This window comes from Linepithema humile, chromosome 4 (assembly GCF_040581485.1).
Source record: "Linepithema humile isolate Giens D197 chromosome 4, Lhum_UNIL_v1.0, whole genome shotgun sequence".
NCBI lineage: Eukaryota > Metazoa > Arthropoda > Insecta > Hymenoptera > Formicidae > Linepithema > Linepithema humile.
The window spans coordinates 17,814,340-17,835,071 of record NC_090131.1 but is presented as its reverse complement, the minus strand read 5'-3'; the positions used below and the strand labels follow the sequence as shown (position 1 = coordinate 17,835,071).

The window sequence follows — 20,732 nt, the reverse complement described above, 5'->3', positions numbered from 1 at the left end:
TTAAGTGGAATGTTAGTCTATGAAATTTTATTATCTTAAGCACACAGCGTGATATTTTACGAATTATAGTAGAAAAAAATTGGCAAATTAAATGAAAAGAATTCCACGTGCCTATATATAATTTCAGTCGAACAAAGATCGTCTTATTGCAAATATATTCTAAAATATTCGAAAAGTGTTATTGAAATATCTATAATAGAAAGAGTAGTAACTTAATATTTTAGAAGGCAGATATCTTCTGTGTATATTTCTAATATTATTAGTCGATAGACGTGAGAGATATATTCATACAAAATTTATATATGAAGAGTTACTCACGAATTCCAGATTAAAATATATTGTACGGATAACATAGTTTTTAAGCGCATAGAGCATACACAGTTCCTCATGTTATACATTGATCAATTAATTCATGGTATCTATAAAGAACGAAATAGCGCGGTCATATATGTTAATTCAATTTAAACACTGCACGAATAAATTCAATAGCGAGATATTTTTATAATAAATTAAAAGTTGACTAGATTGAGCTATATATACAAAAATTGACAATAACATCAAACTTTCCTTCTATCATTACTCCATTGCTTATGCAAACGCAGTTCTCTGTATCGTACAGATGGTAAAATAATGTATTTTTAACATGCGATGATGCTATAATTAAAATTAAAGAAAATATTTTATATCTACGTCTTAATATCACTTTTTTTATTATTAAGTTCCTTTACTCGGAATCATTTGCTTCGTTGAATAAAACAATTCCATTATGCTTTTATATTGTTAATACATATGTACATATATTATCAATATTATTGTATATATGTGTACAACGATTATTATTTAATAAAATAAATAAATTTTAAGATATTTCGTATATATTCCGCGCATTTTCGGAAATAATTCATAATAAAAATAAATAATTAATTTCGAGATGTTTCGCCGTTATATTGTTTAGGAAATCTTTTTATTAATCTTTTAATTTCTATCATTAAATTTTCAAAGTTATGAAAGAAAACATTGGCCATATTTGATGAAAATTACACCATTTATTATATCGTTTTCTGTTTTGCACATTTAATTGATACAAGTCATAAAATGTTTACATGATTTGCATATTATTGAATTAGATGTCCATTTCGCAAATATACAACTATCAATAAAATTATTAATGACATATATCTAATTATGAATGAAGAGCACAATTAGATATAAATAAATTATTATATAACTATTTATCTATAATTGTAATTATAGATAAATAAATTATGTTGCTCTTCTTCAATAATTCTGTAATAATTAAATGTGTCTTATTTAGTAATGTAAATTTTCAAATAAATCATTTAAAGTATAATGCATGTTGTAGTACTTAATTCATTTAAAAATGGAAGCATATTTTCTGCCAGATTATTTAACATGCGAATTGTTATATTGCAAGAATTATTAAGTTTAGTTCAATTAGTTACGTAAACTTATAATGATTGAAAGCACATAATGATTGTTACTTATTTTATTATTGTTGAAAACGAAACCAGTACAAAAGGAACACAATCAGGTTATGATATAGGTATTTTGTATAATGCTTGAGACGCGTTTTTCAACGTGCGTTATAATAATTTCACTATACCTATATCTCTCGCTATAATAACTGTTGGTGCTGGAACACAAGTGATGAAATAATATTCGATAGATATATAAGAAAAGAAGATTACCGAATAATAATGAATGTAGATGTGCAAACGTAAAACTATCACTCAACAGTCAATCAACCAATTAATTGACTCCACATTAAAATCGCTGCATTTTCATGTATTTTTAACAATCACATAAATAGTACGTTACAAATTATTAAAAATATATAGATTCTTCTCTCTTGTGTACAAGTCACCATTTAATTTTCTCTTTTTATTACTAAGTTTTTAGCACTCAATTTTCCATGCTGATTAAGTATCTTATGACGGCTCTAATATGTTTATGAGATTTTCTTATCTAAGTTTATCGATCGAAAAAATAGTGGTAAAATTGTGTACTTACGTTGACCTATCGTAATTTAATTTTTTGCGTATTTTGTTAATGTAAACTATGGATAAATAGTGCAAAGCTGATTTTTTTATTTAGTGCATAGTTTATTTAGTTGTATCAAATAAGTGTGTGTCTATGAGCCAATGCGAAGTCGTGCCGTAATACATGGAATTATGTAAGGAAGTAACTTATGTATCCTTTGTTTGGCCATTTGTTTCATATTTAAAGCAATAGTTATTCTATATTTCTCCTATATACTTGATATTAATAAAACAGACTGATCTCTCACAATTCGTAGCCAGAACATCTGTGATACATGTGTTGTAATTAAGATTTTAAAATACAACTAAGTTATAAATAGAAATGTAACGCTTTGTTTCATCCACACGTGGATGCCGTACAATTGCCGTGACAAGTATGATCCACGATGTCAAAAGTTGATATCAAATGCCAAACTACATAAAAACTCTCTCATGTACTCAATGGGCCCCGGAAGTAAAATATTTTCCCCGTGTATATAAGGCTTACAAATCACGCATGGTAAAATGAAACGTCTATTCAAAAGGACACTGCGTGACTGCGAAAAATTTGCTAAGAGTTGTTGGAATGTAGAGGAATTACGAATTTAGGTCCGAATGGCGATTTGTACGTAATGCCGGCGTCGTTGTACACCTTGTCCGGTAACGCGAGATTGCACAGGTACAATCTCCCATTGTCGACGGAGTGTGACAGCGGCAAGGCCCCCAGTAGACTGAATTTGCAGAGGATACCCGGTGTACCCGATGCCGGGGGTTCGATAGCGAGCACAGGCGCGCGATTGCTGTTTGCCCATCTAGCTATCGGTGTGATCATTCGTGGTGAACCCTCGTCGCAGAGCGCCACGAGTATCAAATCCACCACTGACGGCAAATTCTTCACTTTAGTTTCAACTTTGTTCTCCGTTAGTCTGTACAGTGACAGCTCCTGCAAAAGGAACACGTCCTCCGCGTTTTCCAGGAACACGATCGTCTTGACGCCATGACTAGACAACTGTCGAGCGCAATTGATACCCGCGGCACCGGAACGGTGAGGTCCGCATAACACGACCACGGTGGGCCACTGATGAGCGTTATTCGGGTTCAGTCGATGACTTCCGCCCAATAGTTGTAAGGTAAGTTCAGCACCGGCGCGGCCAAGAAGCTCCACCTTTTGCAGAAAATTAAAATATTTAATTATAGCAAAATAAATACGCACGTAATTATGTGAATGCGATATCAGTCACATTTTGAAATTTCGAATTCCAATTTTTTTACTAAAGTAAATATGTTTTTAATCAATTTACATTTATATTTACTCGAATGCATTGAGCGTTAAAAGTAAATTTGCATTATTTGTGCATAAGATCTCTGTTTTTTTCTAATGTTAATTATACGGGAATTAATAATTACAAATATAGATACGGACCCTGCGTTCCCAAGTTATTCCCAACCGATCTGCTGCACCTATTAATTGCCGATGGAGACCGAGAGTGATGCTAGGAATTACTAAACCATTATCTGTAACGTATTCTTTTTCGCCAGGACAGGGCACCACAATCTGTCTGAGTACTGTAGGTTCGGATACGAGAATGTTCTCGTCAGGTCGGTAGATAGCGGTAGTACCCCGATTATTTTCCGACTGCCTAACAATATCCGGTTTCAAGGAATTTATTTCTTGCCATACAGCCTGAAAAATAAATCATAAAATAATAGTACAATGAAATAATGATGCGAATAAATTACTTCTTAAATTATTAAAGCTCACCTCTTTGTTAAACAATGCTAAGTTTTTCTCAAAATCGAAATCTTGTTGTAAAGACTGATCAATCGGAGTGCCAAAAGTGTGCTCATCCCTTTCTCTTTGCTCTATAAGTGTTCTTTGTCTGTGTGTTAATCTTTTTGGGATGCATTTATTGTTAGATGCATTATTTTCGGCTGCAACAAGTTTTTATATTAAAACATGCACTAGCGAATATTTGTAAATTATTATTACAGTGCATACCTGGTGCAAATTTTCCATTTGGAGTTTGCTCAACTTGCTGTTGGTTTGGTTCCGCAGGTTTTTTGAAATTTGATTGTGCTTGAGAACTTCCCACTTGCACTACTGGTGGGACGCATTCTGAAACAGATCGCCCAGCCCTTTTCGCAATTGGCCTCTTTACTATTACTTTACTCTGTGGTTGGACATCGTTCACATTAGTTCCTGCTTCCTCTGTTGATATAATCTCAAGATTCTGTATGTCTTTTACACTGTAATAATGAAAATAATTACATTTAACACACATGTTGATTAATTGTTTGAGTGCTCAAGAAGCAGCTTGACACTTTTTGCACACATTCTTACAACTGCTTTTGGCACTCAACAATGACAATACAAAAAGATTACCATTATTGCTTTGTTATCATAAACATAAATTAACACAGATGTTTATATACCTCAGGTTAACAACCGAAGAAGTATGTGGTATACCGTTGCAAAATGTTTTTGCCAATGTCAGGCTATTTTTATTTAGATCAATAATTTTGCCTTGGTAAGCAACATCGTCAATACATTTTACAGAAACTGTACAACCGAGAAACTGCTCAGACATTTCGTCTGTAATTAAAATATCAAAATTAAGATGTAAATTTCTATACTATTACAGAAAACAATTCAACAATATCCTTAAATCAAAAAATATATGTAAGCAATTTGTTAATAAAGAAATATAAAGTTTAATATTGAGCATATCAAAGAAATGATAATGATGCACATTGCTTAAAACTATTGAATTTACTTTCTGACAATTTGTAGACTAATGCAATTATATATTAGTTACAATAATAATACAAATTATGATGGCTAATAAAAAGCGCTAAAGTACTGTAAATGTGTATAAAAAAGATTATTTCCACTAGACATCCGAAAGCAACATAAATTATAAGTGATGTGTACGCAAAGATTTTTAATATAATTAAAAGCTTGATGTGGCTTTATAGGTTAGAAATACACAACAAGTGTATTGTTGCAATATTTATAAGAAGAAAGTTTATATACCTGATATGAGATGGAGTCAAAAATAAAGATAATTAAACAAAGAGAAAATAAATCACACCACTTATGTAATCACAATTACCGTATTTTAATATACGCGCAATAATATATTCCGGTAAGAGAAATAAGACAGAGAAGCAGCGCTGGCGCTTCTATATGATTACAGTGGGATTCCGGCTTTTCACGGGGGCTCGAAATGGTCGGTATTGGGCGAGCTGTTATTAGGATCACAGGAGACGCGAAGAGGCTGTCAAACAAAAAAATGCACTTATCATCGGTGCATTTATCATCAATGCATTTATCATCAGTGCACTTATCATCGGTGCATTTACCATCAGTGCACGTATCATCGGTGCATTTATCATCAGTGCACTTACCATCGGAGTACTTGGTTTGACAGTTCACTAAAAGAGAGCGCTGTTTCCAGTCATCAAGCTCTTGTATCATCCTGGGTTCCTGTTAACTTGGTCTCCAAATCCCGGCTAAAATTGACCGATTTGGGCCGTTCCCTGGGTAACTGCACGCTTTCTACACGTTTATTTTCGCTTCTAAATCACTTTTGACAGTGCTAGGATGATGATAAAATTCTTAAACAACTTACACGTTTTTTAAAAGTATTTTTAAGCTACTTTTTGTAAAATTTAAAATGTCTATTGTAAATAATTTATTAATTAAATATTAAAAGTCAGATTTCTAGCTTCGATAAAGTGATTATTACATTTTTAATTCATTGATTTTAACGGTATCAAAATACTTATAAAATAAGTATACAAATTAAAAATTTTTAATTAAAAATATGCAAGAATATTATAAATATGGGACAAAACTTTTAAGTAATAAATAATTACTCACCTATTAGTCGCTGTAGCAATGCCGCTTGATCGAATGAAATATACATTGGGAAAACTTAGAATGGGAACTTAATTTTTCAAGAGTATACTAATGATTTGTTGCAATAAAGTACGCAGTATATATTGGTGTACTGTGTTTATTATCGATTTGCAAGTATAATCTTATGAATTAATATATCTTTCATTATTCTTGATTGTACATGTTACACTGATTAAGGCAACGGTAGAAGCTATATTTATATGCACATCAGGTGTGTTGCGTATTGGTATAATATCTTGTAAGCATTCTGATTGATAATTTCTCTTATATATGTATATTGCCGACACGGTTTAAAATAATTTTTTATATGTACATATATATATTTATATCTATAAAATAAAATTGCGCAATTAATTTAAAATGATGCTGTTCGGTATGTGACATATAAGGATATATTACACATTTTTACAGTGTTGAGTCTAATTAATTTGTGTTAATTAATTTTGCTGATTTCTATTAAAAATAATGAACATTTTGGAGAACCCGTAATAATAAATAATCAACGCGTGTTGATAATAGAAATTAAATTTTTTTACATCCAATCAATTGCATTTCACATATTAGTTATTTTATATTTCGCTCATAAATAAATCTTATAAATTGTAAAATTGTGCTGATAAGAAAATTTTTAAAGAACCACGATACACTCGATGTGACGAAATAAATACAGAGCAACATTCTGCTTTACTATTGTCGCTACGAAGCATCTGCGATTTTTGTAAACATAATTTAAAAAAATTTGTTCGAAAAATACTATTCTTAACAATATAATAAAGAAAAGATAATTCAATTTTGCGGTAACATTTTCAAAATACATAAGTAAAAATTTTCACAATTAATATTTAATTATTATTCAAAATATAAAATAAAATACATCAGTTTTAAGAAATGAAAGTTATACCTATATGTGTTAGTTTTGTTACGCATAATGTCCTGAAAATTTTACAGAAAAAATAATTCTCCCACATTATAGTGCTGTAATGTCACGATAACTATGTCAAGCACACCGTTTCTAAAATGGGCAGTTTTTGTGTACGATTACGATCATTTGTAAAAGTACTATGTGTAACATTTTAATTATAAATCAATATAACAACATAGCAGCGCTAAAAGCTAGCAAACTATTGTGGAAAACGTTTATAGAACGTCATTCTCTCGCATACTCGCGCTTCAATCATTCGTTACACGCGCGTCGCAACCATATACACATTCAAAACATAAATGTAAATAAAAAAAGAAAAAGATTCGCTTTTTCGTTGGAAGCAAACATGCGGGAACGTGAACGTTAGCGTTAACGCGTAATCCTTATACGACGATTGTGGCATGATTGCTTCCAACTCTGTGCTCTGTGCCGGCTATCAGTTATATATGTTGTATTATCGTAATAGTGTACTCTCCATTCCACTCGCTTCTCTGTCATTACATATTTTAGCCACACGCCCGTTTCAGGCATGCAGCGCGGACAACAGATCAGATGCCGTTTTTTTTGTACATGATTCTTCGAAAGTAATAGATTCGTGTACATGGCACCAAGCGACATCTTTGAACATGACTCTAATAATCTTAAAGCATACAAAAATAAATTATAATAATATGATTGTGTGTCTCTCTGTGAGCTTACGCATGTACAGTGAATACTATGTTATGATACACATACACACGCATATACACATGCACGTAGGCATATATTCGTGTGTGTGTGTGCGGAGATAGAGATATAGAGATATATAAATATATATATTTTAAAGTACAATACCCCCCTTAATAATTATTCGTGATTTTGCGGAGTACAATTCAAATGCTCGTTTCTCTTTCTTTTACAATGCATCTTAACGGAACACCTAGGCGAATTGCATGTCATGCAATGTTGACGAAAAATTTTCAGCTACAAAAACTATACATTAGTATATCAAATGTGGGGTAATGTTCATACGAAAAAAAATTTATTACGCAAATAATACGTAGTAATACGAAAAATTGCAGAGTATATCGGGATTTGTACTGAAAGTGCGTACACGAATTGCGCCTTCCCTAAGTGTTCCTACGCTAATAAACCCACCATGGCGTCTGCTGGTGTTTGCTTTGGCTGCAGCAAATTACCTGCGATATAAACGAATCGTTAGTTGGGAGATTTTCTTGCAAATTTATGTCGCTGATAGATTAACATTGTTTTACTTACCTACATAGTTTACAGAGTTAAGTAAAGAATTACAGGCTTGTGAAGGCACAAGATAAAACGACTAGGATCAACGCTAGAAGAATTCCGGAAGATCGAAGAGCAGCCGAGTTTCCTTCTGTAAATATGCGGAAAATTAAGAATTAGCGACTAAAGAAATCTTTGACAGATATTCCACTTGATAAAAGAATTATTGCATTCGTACCTTTTGTCACTGCCTTTCCGTACATTTCAGGCGGGTAATCTGAAAAAAAATTTGAAAAAAGAAGACTTTAATACTTTTCTTTGTACCATTTATATTAATTTAATTATCTCTATTGTTTATAATTATAATTGATAATTATTTTGGGGTTATTCAACCATGAATCTAAAAAAAAATTGATTAAATCTGTTTATCTTAAATGATGATTTTCCTGATTCAAGATAAAGATTTCATATGGATATAAAGATGTAATACACGTACCACCAGTAAACATATGTGGCTCCGACGCCGTAGACCATCCGAAATCGTTTTTAGCCGTAAGAATTGCTTCGTAGGATCCAGGCTGAAGTTCTTCAATCGGATGCTCCACAGTAAATTCATTTTCTTTATCGTTTTCTTTGACTTTGGGGTGGACAATGTTCCACTTTTCATCACCCTTACGACGGTATTGCAGCTGCAAGGAAAAAGATTGTATCTCGCACCCAACATTGAATTTCGAGAAGTTTATATTTTCAGTGTATCTTAAACAAACGTTACTCACTATGGAATCGCTGATCGGCGAGTAACTCTCCAGGTGCCATTTCAGAATTATTTTCGCATCATCATTAGACATTTCGGCGCCAGCTATTTTCGCTTGCGATGGCGTACCTGAAATGCATTTTGCGAATGAAAATCTTGTTGATATTTTTCAGTTTTTTAGTGATTTACGAAGATATTCGTGTAATAACGTAACTATAAATTAAATAAAACCATTTAGACAATCACGATATGTCAATTTCATAGAAACTTCAATATTTTTGCACAATTTTTGGATATAATGTGACAGCAATTACCTGTTAAGGTGATATATTTAGTCTCGTTACCCAGGAAGTTCTCCGCAACACATCTGTACTCGCCGAAATCCTTTACCGAAGTGTGCAAGATTTTCAAGACGTGTTTGGTCTTATTATTCTTCATCGATCCGTGGTGTATCACTATCGATCCCTTTTTGTGTATGATCTCCTTATCATCCTTAAACCACTTCATTATAGCTGGCGGATTGGCGCTTACGATGCACGTCATCTCCGACTCGATGCCGGTGCCGCTGTGAATCATGTTTCGCTTCACTTCTAATTCCGGAGGGTCTGTCACAAAGCAGAGCGCGTTAATCAACACACTACATAAATATAGATAATTTGAAGAATTGACATTTGTCGAACAAGCCACGATTAGACGAGAGTAAACAATTAACTCACATAGCACGCTGACGGTGATCGCTTCCATCGGTGGATTTTTCGAGCCATCCTCAGCGAGGCACTGATACAAGCCGCTGTGGGATTTGTTAGCCTTCTTTATCACAATGTAATTGTCCTCCACGATCACGTTAGGATCGTAATCATCCACCTTCATGTTCTACAAAAAGAGAAATAGCAAAATTATCTTTTTTCTTTCAATCTTTTTAATCCGTTTGTCAGCGATATTTTTTAATATTCATGATGTAGTATTATACTATCTTTATAATAATAATCCGGTAATAGTATGATGATAGGCGATGATGTATTAACGACATTATCACGTTGACTGCCATGCTAATCGTGAGTGATACGCGCATTGCGCTGAAGACCGCCCCCGTATAATAATTTTATCTATTCAATTACGGAAGAATACTAAAAAGTGTTTATAACAATGATAGAATTAATAAATTTTATGACGCGAAACGCGCGACCTCGTAGAACTGTCGGCGAATAACAAGCATGCACGGAAAAAAAAGTAGTGTCAAATCAAAGCTTATATACTCAAATTAACGCGTTCATTGTTTCGTATATACGCAACAATTTATAATCTTCCGATAAGAATTTAATAATCTTAAATTTTAACAATACTATAGTCTTATATATATATATATATATATATATATATTTCCATTTTATGACGATCACTTGAAGAATACAATATTTAATTTTGCTCTAAGAAAATTATAATCTTTTATTTGAAAAATATGTTATTTTCTATCCAGCATTTTTTCTTTTCCATTCAAGAAAATTATTCTTAAATAATAAGAATATTTTTTTCTTGGTTGAACTATATAAAATGACTTCATTCAAGCCAGTTTTCTTCGTTTAAAGCAATATAATCTCATTTCAAGATTTTCAAGATGTTAGAAATAAAGATATTTTTAGAATAAGAATATCTTTTTTTTCCGTGTGGCAAATCAGCGTGTTTTAATGTTCTCTTGTGCGATTTTACCTCAATGAACCATTTGATTTCAAGTTGAGGATGAATGTCCGTCTCGCAGCCTAGCCTGACGCTGTCACCTTGTTTCACTTTGATCCGGCTCTCGGGTACTACACGTATGATTCCGTGTGGTTTCTTGTCGACGGGATCGACCAGTACACGGTGAATTACATCGACGGTATCGGAGTTTCCCAGCCGGATGCTGCACTTGTAATTGTTGGACGAATCGTTGACCGTTGCGTTGTAAATCGCCAGACTATTATTCGGCAGTCGCACGACCCTCTTGTGGTCGGATATTTGCGGCTGTGATTCGACGTACAAGTACTCATTGTCCCTCGACCAGATGATCGCGTAGTCCTCTAAGATATAATAATGATAATTATGTTTTAGAAAAAGTGATAATCTTCTCAATTTGCGCCGCCAGAATCAATTTTGTCGACACCGCCGACATTTACGCGGAAACGTTTATTCAATAAATTAGATATTTTCTCAAATTGCTTTACTATCTTTTACAAAATATTTTCCTCTTGTCACAACAGAAGTTTCACAATGAACTACTCAACAATTTTATTTTTTCAATAAATTTGTAATAATTTTAATCATAATCTCAATAATCTGTCTTGTTCGTGTGTTGAATGACGAATGAAAGGAACTACTGTTATTCCACAAACCTGAATGAACCACCTGGCAGGGGAGTATAATAGTATTTCCGGCGAATACACGAAAACTCTGTGAATGTGATAAGATTTGCGGCGATGCATCAGGCGCGGCGTCTTCGTACTCCTCTTCCTTCGGATCCTTTTCGAAAGGTGTATCGTCCTCGTAATTCAAATCTTCAGTACTCTTCGTGGGTTTGGCCTGCACGTGGAACGAGCCTGGAACAGAACAAAGTATGGAACAGCTTAGACTATTTTCTTAGAGAAAATAAGTAAATTAATAAATATCTTCTAATTAATCTGGCAAAAACAAGATAACGATTCTTCGTAAAACGCACGGATTTTTATTTCAAACATAATGGTATGCATATATGTCGTGCACGACGATAATTTATAAAAAACATATGTGTAATTGTGAGTCGGCTTGTCGCGCAGTGATCGCGCTCAGTATTCTCTGAATCTCCAAAGCATTCGGATCTCTTTACAAGCGACTCAATTTTGCGAAGGCTCAGGACATACATTATAGTCCCAAGGCGTTGCCCAGCGACTCAGGATTTAAAGGTCCCTAAACGTTGTCGCATCTCGTAAAATCGACGAGATCAATAATTATAAAGTTTGTTTGAGTTCAAAACTGTTGGTGAATAAACGATTAATTTGTGTTGATCTGTAATAAACATTATCATTACCACGAAAGGGTAATTAATATTTGAATACGCGAAAACGCAATTCGGATATTAAGGTTATCCGTAGTTGAAAACACATAATTTTAATAAAATAAAATTTTAGAGTACGGGCAATCTGTATTTCCATATAATACTAAATACAGACAAATAAAGGTATAATTTTTTAATAAATTATCCGGGTCGTATGAGTCGTTAATTTTAACGTAGCAAGTTCGAAATGAGTTCTGCATTGATCGAAAAGTGATGGAATTTAACAAGCCTCTGAGCGCGGTTACTTCATTACAACCGTGACTGTTTGCTTTGCGATAATTCCGATAAAACCAATAAAGCGCCTATCCTCCATGAAATTATGTCCATAATGACGATAGGAATGTTCTGGGTCGCTCGGTACACATTTGCACAAGCTCGGCGGCCGGCGGTATCAATTGGGTCGACGCGTAACGCAATCAATCGCGTTTTCCCGAAGCGATAGTTTAATCGCGCCGGTCAAAACCATCCGGTTAATTCGCCGGACCGATTGCAGCTAGCTGCCGAGCCGGCAGTCAGGGCTTTCGCCGAAACCGCAAACCCGATCGCCCGCATAGTGCCGTTTGTGCGCGAGCGGCGAGGCGCGGACCGGGCTGCGACTGTTGAAATTAGATTTCTAGTGCACGACCGTGCTCGATTTCGGGACAGAAACGCGCAACGCCGGCTCTCTAATAATATACGCGACCTCATACCACCCTTTTTCAACAATGGGATACGGTTTCCCATCGTCGTCTGGCAACGCCAGAAGGAGAGCGAAATTCACCGGCTCCGCCGAAGAGCCCTGCGTGTCGGCTACCAGTTTGCCTCGCTTTCACGAGGCACGTCTTCGCGCTCAGGCGTTTATACACGCCGTTCGATTTTAGCCGACGTAAACCACACCCTGCGTTCAGGAAAAATGGGTCGTGCGAGTCAACCTGATGATTGGCGAGCTACAAGTCGAACGGCAAAAAGCATCCGGCAATCTCGCGAATTAAGATCACTAAATCATCATTTACCGTGATTGAAGCGAGTCGAATCGAGCGCCCGCTGCAATTTCGTCAATTATTGATTGATAATTCCTAAGCGCTTGTTGCATGATTGCAGTTTTATCAATTACTAAGCGCTGTAGAAAAGAAACTTAGACGGCGAAGAAAGTAAAAAAGCAACTTAGAATTTCATCAAATTTTATTCAATTTAAAAATTCATTCAAGGAAAGTTTATCAAATATAAAAAAAATAGATGTTTATATTTTCTTCGGTTTAAAGAAATAGATAAAGCTGTGAAAAATAGAGTTAACGCGTTTAAAAAAATATTACAAGACAAAAAATAATTTTGAAAATGATAAAAACAAAACTAAGAGAAAGATAATCATTTAATGGAACAAAACGATGGCCACGGTATTTAGTAATGATGTTCGAATGCTCTTCGGAATGAGGTAAAGCGATTGAGGGAAAGAACCCCATGAATCTAGATTAATGGCCGCCCACTACAACATCGGCATCCCTGCGCTCTGGTTAGGCTGCAGCCCCTATTTCTACGGCTACTCCCGGACTCCCTTAGCAACGACCCAGTCTGCACGCGCGTACAGGCGCCACCGTGTCCCATTGTTCGCTCTATGTAAGCACTCGCGCGCTCTTTTAGTCGAGCCAATGTCGTGGAACGTTGCGTTCATAGTTTACATGCGGTATACGCGCGCCATTGAACGTGTATATATATATATATATATATATATATATATATATATATATATATATATATATATATATATATATATATAAGTATATTCTAAAATGTTTTTTTTTTACTTTCAAAATCTCGCACTTTGTTAAAGAATTTTTCATTTCCTTTTATTTACGTATAATTCTACTGAAAACAGATCCTCCCGACTTTGTAACACTAGAATGCTACGAAGTACGCGTGAAATGGCTGCTAAACTCGAAAATAGAATGTCAAAGAACTGTCGACGTTAATTGAAAGGTGGAATTGAGTACATTGTTCGAAGGAACGGGGCAATGATCCAAATTGATCACGAAATACATTAAGGTGTGGTGTGCCACTGATGGTCTCGTTAAGGTCCCGCATTTTTAACCTAGCCCTCTAATTTATCATCTGCACCTCGTTTCCTGAGCAAACTTATTACGACGTATGTGAAATATGTCTTTACAAAAAGACGCGAAATCGATTCTTTTTGCAATTGTAGGTTTTTAAATGGGAAGATCTGTGCACAATATCTGTTCCGTCCTTTGCAACAAGATTTTCTAGATTCGCCTCTTTTTATGTCTACAGATTTTTCCAATTTACTTTATTTTACACAGATTTTTGTCAATTCTTGGATATTTTGCAATAAAGAATCTTTGCAGCAAGATCTCAAATAAAAACAATACTTTATTATTTGATATATCTTTATTTTAAATGTAATTTATTTGAAGACTAACGTGAAAAAATTTGTCCAAGTAAGTTTTAACTTTGAAGAATTGCAATCGCAATAATAACTTGCTAGTTCGGAAATATCTATACAAATATATATCAGATTCAAGATCCAAGACTTTCCTGCTGCGAACGACGGGAGAAGTGCAGCGACTCATCGAATTGCGAAACTTTGCATTTATTGTAATCGACTTCATCCTGTTTTTATTGGCTGTTCGAGTAACGCCGACAGTTCTGCGGGGAATAACGGATGCGCTGGGAAACCGCAAATCTATTTCGTATGAGAGACACGCATTTCGTCGCGGCGACATCATTGCAATAGTACATCCAAAAAAGGACGACGTAGCGCATGGGTCACGTTATCTGCAGAACACGTCATCGTTCTGCGGGCATCGTCACGTGATTTCAGCAGCGAAGGTTGTAGACGTAATCGCAATTGTACCGGCTTTCGCTTCGCAAATCAAAGGTTGCCTGTGAATTACTGACACCAGAAGACATTCCTCGCGTCTCGAAAATGTCAGGGTGCATCCGCGGCTGGCGCTGCGGCGGCGATCACGCCGCAGTTTCGCGCGAGCACGGCGTAGGCAGAAATAACTCCTCCTCGGCGAGAAGGAGACCATGCGATTCGCGGAATTTCCGTCGGATCGAAGCTCAAAACCGGCTTACGAAAGCTTATACGCGCAGCTGGAGCTATTTGGGCTCTACGTCACATTCGTGCAAACAAGAATGTTTAAATGGCGAGGCGCAACGGGATCCTCCGCGCGTCTCATTTCGTTACTGCATCAAAACGGAAATTATTATTAAGCGAACGAAAAAGTTAGCAAGAAGTCCAAATTCGTCTTCTTTTTGCATTCTAGTATTCTTCTAAGAATGTTACACAGAGACATTTTTTTTTGGCCCACGAGTTTTCTAGGAAGAACTTCAAAGCGCACACATTGTAATCATTCGTCGAGGGTGTTGGAAGCATGTGGGGTGTCACAGGAAATGTCTTAACGATCTCGGAGTTCCTCTTATCGATCGTATCTTTCTCCCCCCATAAAAGCGTGTTTCTGTTTGTTTCAGCGAGCCTCCTTTCGCTTTCGTGGGAAAGCAGCCCTGGAAGGGTGAAAGTTATGAACTTTCTGAGTTAAAATTCCGTAAGAAAGGCAATTTCTTGGAAACGGCCTCACCCAGGAAATCGTTTCTTACCTCGGCAAGTCTTCGCCAATATTTCGTTAGTATATTAAGGCCACGTTAAGCTTCACCACCCTTAGCAAAATTTCTTTTAAAAACTTCAACACCGACAATATTTAAGATAATTTAAAGAATTGTGAATAATTTAGATAATAATTGTGAATAAATATAACTGCGCTATCTACAAGTTATATAGTTATATCCATTTTATATTTCTTTAATTATAGACGGAGAAAATTTTATATCAACAATTACTATGTACGACAGTGGCCACGGACTATGAAGGAATTATAAGTTCAAATACTATGGCCATTATGTGAAAAATATACGAAAACTTTTTATAATTCCTTCATAGTCCGCGGCTACCGTCGTACATAGTAATTTTTGATATAAAATTTTCTCCGTGTACATCTATAGCTTGCATTTCGAGAAAAACGTGCGTTTTTTTTCTCTATTTTTGTGCCGAATCGATTTCCACTGATATCCTCAAGGCCGCCAGCAAATCGCGACATCGAGTTAATGAGCAGAATCGCGATGGCCGCGAGGTGACGGCGCTCGATAGTGACAGCGGATCACGAATGTTGAATGGGTGACGTCAGCCTCCGCATTCTCTCACGCCTTGATGATTATTATTGCCAGGAGGCACGCACTCTTATTCCGAGAGGGGCTCCGTACGGCGTACACACAATGCGAGTGCACACGAATACCGCGAAGAAGGGACGTCACGAGCGGACGTGTGTGGACGACGACGACGACGACGACGTCGGCAGAATGTGCAACGCATCGGTCGCGACGGCGTGGTGTTGGAGTGTGTATGATAAAACGGGGAGTGCCATTGGCCGAATTGACCCGAGTCCCTGAAAGTTCTTAGCGACTTGTTCGAGTCGAAGCGTTCCGAGATATCGCTGATATTTTGATACGAAGCTCTTATTCTGATAAACTCCGAACGCATTTTATTAATGCAATTTATTAGTGCAGTTTATTAATAGCTCGACATGAAAATTGTAATTGCTGACGCATTTCTGAAATATTTTAAAAAATGTTTCTTCCATTTAAAACTTGATTTTAAATTACAATATTTTTTTAAAATAATAATAGAGAAGAATCTCTCAAAATTAGATTTTTTTCTCTAATTGCTTGGCAGAAGAAAGATCGTAAGTTTCAAAAAGAAGAGTCCACGAAATAATTGTAAGCTGATTTTGCAGGACACTTTTTGTATTCCAAAATATCTATCTTTACATTCGGCGAGAATAGATTCGGGATTACAAAAGACATCTGACGATATAATTATTTAATACTAATTACATTGGAAGATTATCTTCATATTCATGGTTTTATCATTCATATTCGGCCTACGCTGGACGGAGTTGAACAGGTGAACGACTCCATTCCAACGAAACCAAAAGCTCTCTGCCTCTCGAAATGACTTGCGTTCCAGTTCTCGCGGCGCGATACGTCAACGTTCATGACGCTTCTTTCTTTTTTCTTTCTTAATGAATTATGTTAGTGTCTACGAGAGGGAGCGACAAACGTCGCCGGGAGGAAAGCTATGATCGTGAGTGAAAGAGAAAGACAGAGTTGCGCAATCTCCGGTGAACGATTCGGAATTATTGCCGCGGCTGGTCGCGGATCGGGTTCGCCATTCGCCATCGCGAAAATAACCGCGCGCGGCTGCCACAAGGGATGTAACGTCCGTTGAAGAGAAATAGCAAAAGGGACGACATTGGGACTGGCCGGGCGCCAAGCGGGAAGATAACACGGGTCCGCAGATGCTCCGCCGCCGCCATCGTGCAGTCCTAAAGCTGGCTTCACACGATGATTATTGGTTTTAGATCAAAAATGTTAAATCATCGATAAATCGCTTTTCAAACATTCGAGGAAATTTATGGACAGAAAGTTCAATCTTGTGGAAATATCAATAAAGATGTACGCTCGAGATATGTTGAGCACTGAAGATTTATTCTCCATTTTAATTTCATAATTAAAAGCAATTTTAATACTTTTGTACTTTATATAAGAACAAAGTAATTAGAGTTTTGCATACCTAAAAGAAATATTTTGTTGTATGTTTTTAAATTAATACATGATTCGATAGCGTCGATAATGGATATATTATTTGCCTTACTTCTTATCAGACAAAATTAACGTGACAATTTTTCTATTTTAGACTCGCATCTCTTCTCTCTCGATGTGAACATAGCGTAAGAATCACCGATACCGAGCGCGTGTACCGTGTAGCGTAAATTTTTATCAAGTCCAGAGCGCGGTCCTGATTTAGACTCAGCTTCGAACGCACCAGCGTGCCCCAGTCTGTTTCGAAATCATCTTTCATCAGATTTCCTCGGGAATCACCGTCTATTTGGAATATCCGCCGCTCAGACGCGATAATGTTCCGAGAAGTTTCAGCGGAAGAAGATATTATAACGGGAAATCCCACATCAGCGTCGTTCGTCTCAACAGACAATCCTTCAGCGGCCATAAAATTGCTCCAAGTACAAAGGGAATAAAACTAATAGCGTTGCAATTACGGCAAGTGAATCGGCTAACGATTTCCGTGGCGCATCTTTGTCTCGTAGCACAATGAACCTGATTCGCGGTACGTTAGCAATCCCATAGTCCCGTCACGCACAAGCTCAACCCTGACACACGTACATTCTACCCACAGGATTCTAATACTTTCCCTTGTTTGGAAAGCGATGCCACTGAGAAGCATAATTAATCGCGCGCGTTGAAGACACAAATCACAGCCACCGTGTTTGATAACAAAGATTTCTTCGTCTTTACATATTTATTAAAGTCTCACAAATTATATTATTAATTATTAAAAGACATATACGATCAAAATAGACGAGAAGTAAAAATAATTTTAGCGCAGATTAAAGTGAAAATAAACCCATCGCATTAAATCAAACAACGTCATACGCGACGATGCCGTGACATCATTCGACTTTAATTTGGTTTTTTTTCATGAGTCATGAAATAACAATTCGTCAGTTTTATTCGGGATGCCTGTTGTTCGAGATATATACAGATAATATTTGTTGTAGAGATATTATTAGTCCTATTTGTTCCTTCGTCTTATCGAGGGTTCACGAGAAAGTTCTGTGCTGTATCACGGACACTTTAAAAGACCGTTAAATAGTGAGTCAGCTCATAGAGAAAGATGACCATGTTACATCGTCGCACGCGTGACCGAATCGTTACGGATATCAAGAACACGAGATGTTGCTGTGAATAACATTAATCTTCCTGAACTGGGCGTGATAAAGGACAGGGTCGCGATAAATTTACGGGAAAATATGTATTCGAAAATTTACAGGGATCTCTTTCACCTTAAATTTCCATTGCATGATTTTTTTCCAGTTAATTGAAACCATCAATCTTTCGTTTTTTTTTTTTATCTCAAATTGCTAGGTAAAATTTCAGTTTTACAATGTTCAATTTCTTTATTAATCTATATGCTTTTATTTATTTTTTATATCGTGCGTAAGAATTAAGAATATTATTTCTCATCTAATCTATGAAATAATTTATTTAGGTTCATTAAAAAAAATTTTTTTTAGAAATTTCACACATTATGTACAATTTTCAAATAAAATAAAAACTGCGAATAATGCAGCGGAGAATTGATACGTCAAATATATTCAGGCGAAGAATGTTTCGCAGACGCCGCCGACGCACCGTGTAATGGCATTATCTCCTTCATTACCGTCAATATAAAAGGATGCATCGCGAGGATACCTCACATTTCACCGCCCACGAGATCCGATTACGTACACCGCAGGAACGTCCATCGAAATTCAATCCCGAGTATTACACCGGCTATGTAAAAAAGATAACACTTGTTGCACTTCCGTTGAAAATCAGATTGCGCGGTTGCTCGTCAAAGAGCGCGTTATTGTAATGAGGTCAAGTTGAATTATTATCCGAGCGTACTCTCAATGCACAATTAATTCAACTGAAAACTCCCACGCGTTATAAATTAACCGTTTTTTTACATCTGCAAATTACGCGCAGCAATAATAAACAGCGTCAGCGCGGAAAATGCGAGTTAATTTCTTTATAATTGACTCCGCCAAGGTTTTATCCATTACCGACGCTAACAGCGATCGTTAGCACGAAACGTAACTGCGTGCTCGTAGATATCGCATCTATAGGCTCTTGCAATCTGATGCAAGCGCGGATCGCGAGGTCCGTCAAATTAAGCTAATACCGGTTCAAACGGCCGTAAGATAAGAACGGTGAGAAGAGACACTCGGCTCTAATGCGCGAGCGGGTAAGGCGACCTTAAGGCACGATAATTGCTCCCAACTGGCAATCCAGCGATAAAGCGCGAGTGCTTTAACGCTCGGCTGACCGCGCCACGTGCAAACACCTTCGCTCCAACGCTTAATTTACCCCGCGGCTTAGCGCTAAGCCGACACGGGCGATCGCGAGTGTCACCGATACGTCTCCCACTCGCCGCACACAGATCGTCGTTGGTCACAGTGCTTATTTGTCGCGGGGCTACCACGTGCCGCCGCTGACCATGCGACTATTAGATGATGTCATCCCGCGAGCCGACATCTCTCGACACGGCCATCCTTAATTATCACGCTAGTCGTCATTATCATCACAATTAGCGGCCCGAGATGGGTGCACGTACTCATCTCCTCGCGGATATTCCCCTCTCCGCGCGTTCCCTCCCCCCCCCCGCCCATTGCTCGCGGCGTTCGCCCATTCATGCCGCTCGTACGCCGTGCTAATTGTTCCCGCCTGCGGAGAAGTGTGCCTATTTCATTTCCTGCGGAATTGGCTTTCGCTTTCTATAATCGGCGCGATGATATATGCATGTCTGAAACTCGCTCGGCCGTTATTAATCGGCGAACGGATCGCCGATCCAGATTAGATTGTCGCGTTGAGATATTCGTGTGATTAGACTCACGCGAGCGATATTCGCGGCCGCGCTAAGAGATCGTAATGGATTCGAATGGGCTTATTACATTACGCCGATCTAATCTCGATAGAGACAGTTCGATGCAGATCGAACGGCACCGGGGGACACACTGTAAGCTCCGCGGTTAGTCACGGTTGACCCACTTGCCCGCGGTGGTCTTCAGTAAATCACGAGGCGACACTCGAAGGGAGATTGCCCGTGGATTCCCGTAAATCCCTGATGAAACCGCTGTGTCGTGACTGTGTCTAGATAACGACCGGGTTCTTCGACACTGCGGACGCGGGATCGATGCACCGTT

General features: G+C 37.0%; 2 protein-coding genes across 4 annotated transcripts in view; both read right to left on the bottom strand.

The window, feature by feature from the left end:
* Positions 1 to 1,026: 1,026 nt before the first annotated feature.
* Positions 1,027 to 5,532, bottom strand: Edc3 (Enhancer of mRNA-decapping protein 3). Of its 3 annotated transcripts, none has more exons than XM_067353817.1 (6): positions 5,235 to 5,532; positions 4,473 to 4,632; positions 4,039 to 4,286; positions 3,802 to 3,971; positions 3,463 to 3,723; positions 1,027 to 3,204 (listed from the first exon to the last, which is right to left on the bottom strand). In XM_067353817.1, the coding sequence occupies exons 1-6, from the start codon at positions 5,515 to 5,517 to the stop codon at positions 2,611 to 2,613; spliced, it is 1,716 nt and encodes a 571-aa protein (XP_067209918.1). In that variant the 5' UTR covers positions 5,518 to 5,532; the 3' UTR covers positions 1,027 to 2,610. The 3 variants fall into 3 exon arrangements, with proteins under 3 accessions (XP_067209918.1, XP_067209919.1, XP_012220078.2); XM_067353818.1 differs by having other exon boundaries at positions 5,153 to 5,278; XM_012364655.2 differs by having other exon boundaries at positions 5,074 to 5,270.
* Positions 5,533 to 6,042: 510 nt separating this feature from the next.
* The window catches only part of LOC105670902 (neurotrimin-like), a 58,887-nt gene continuing 44,197 nt past the window's right edge, over positions 6,043 to 20,732 (bottom strand). The window contains exons 2-10 of the mRNA XM_012364649.2: positions 11,225 to 11,428; positions 10,566 to 10,912; positions 9,575 to 9,731; positions 9,173 to 9,463; positions 8,881 to 8,987; positions 8,601 to 8,793; positions 8,343 to 8,381; positions 8,141 to 8,255; positions 6,043 to 8,061 (exon numbers count right to left, since the gene is read on the bottom strand). Of these exons, the coding sequence (XP_012220072.1) occupies positions 8,170 to 8,255; positions 8,343 to 8,381; positions 8,601 to 8,793; positions 8,881 to 8,987; positions 9,173 to 9,463; positions 9,575 to 9,731; positions 10,566 to 10,912; positions 11,225 to 11,428 (1,424 nt within the window). The 3' untranslated portion in view covers positions 6,043 to 8,061; positions 8,141 to 8,169. The remainder of the gene's footprint in view (positions 8,062 to 8,140; positions 8,256 to 8,342; positions 8,382 to 8,600; positions 8,794 to 8,880; positions 8,988 to 9,172; positions 9,464 to 9,574; positions 9,732 to 10,565; positions 10,913 to 11,224; positions 11,429 to 20,732) is intronic.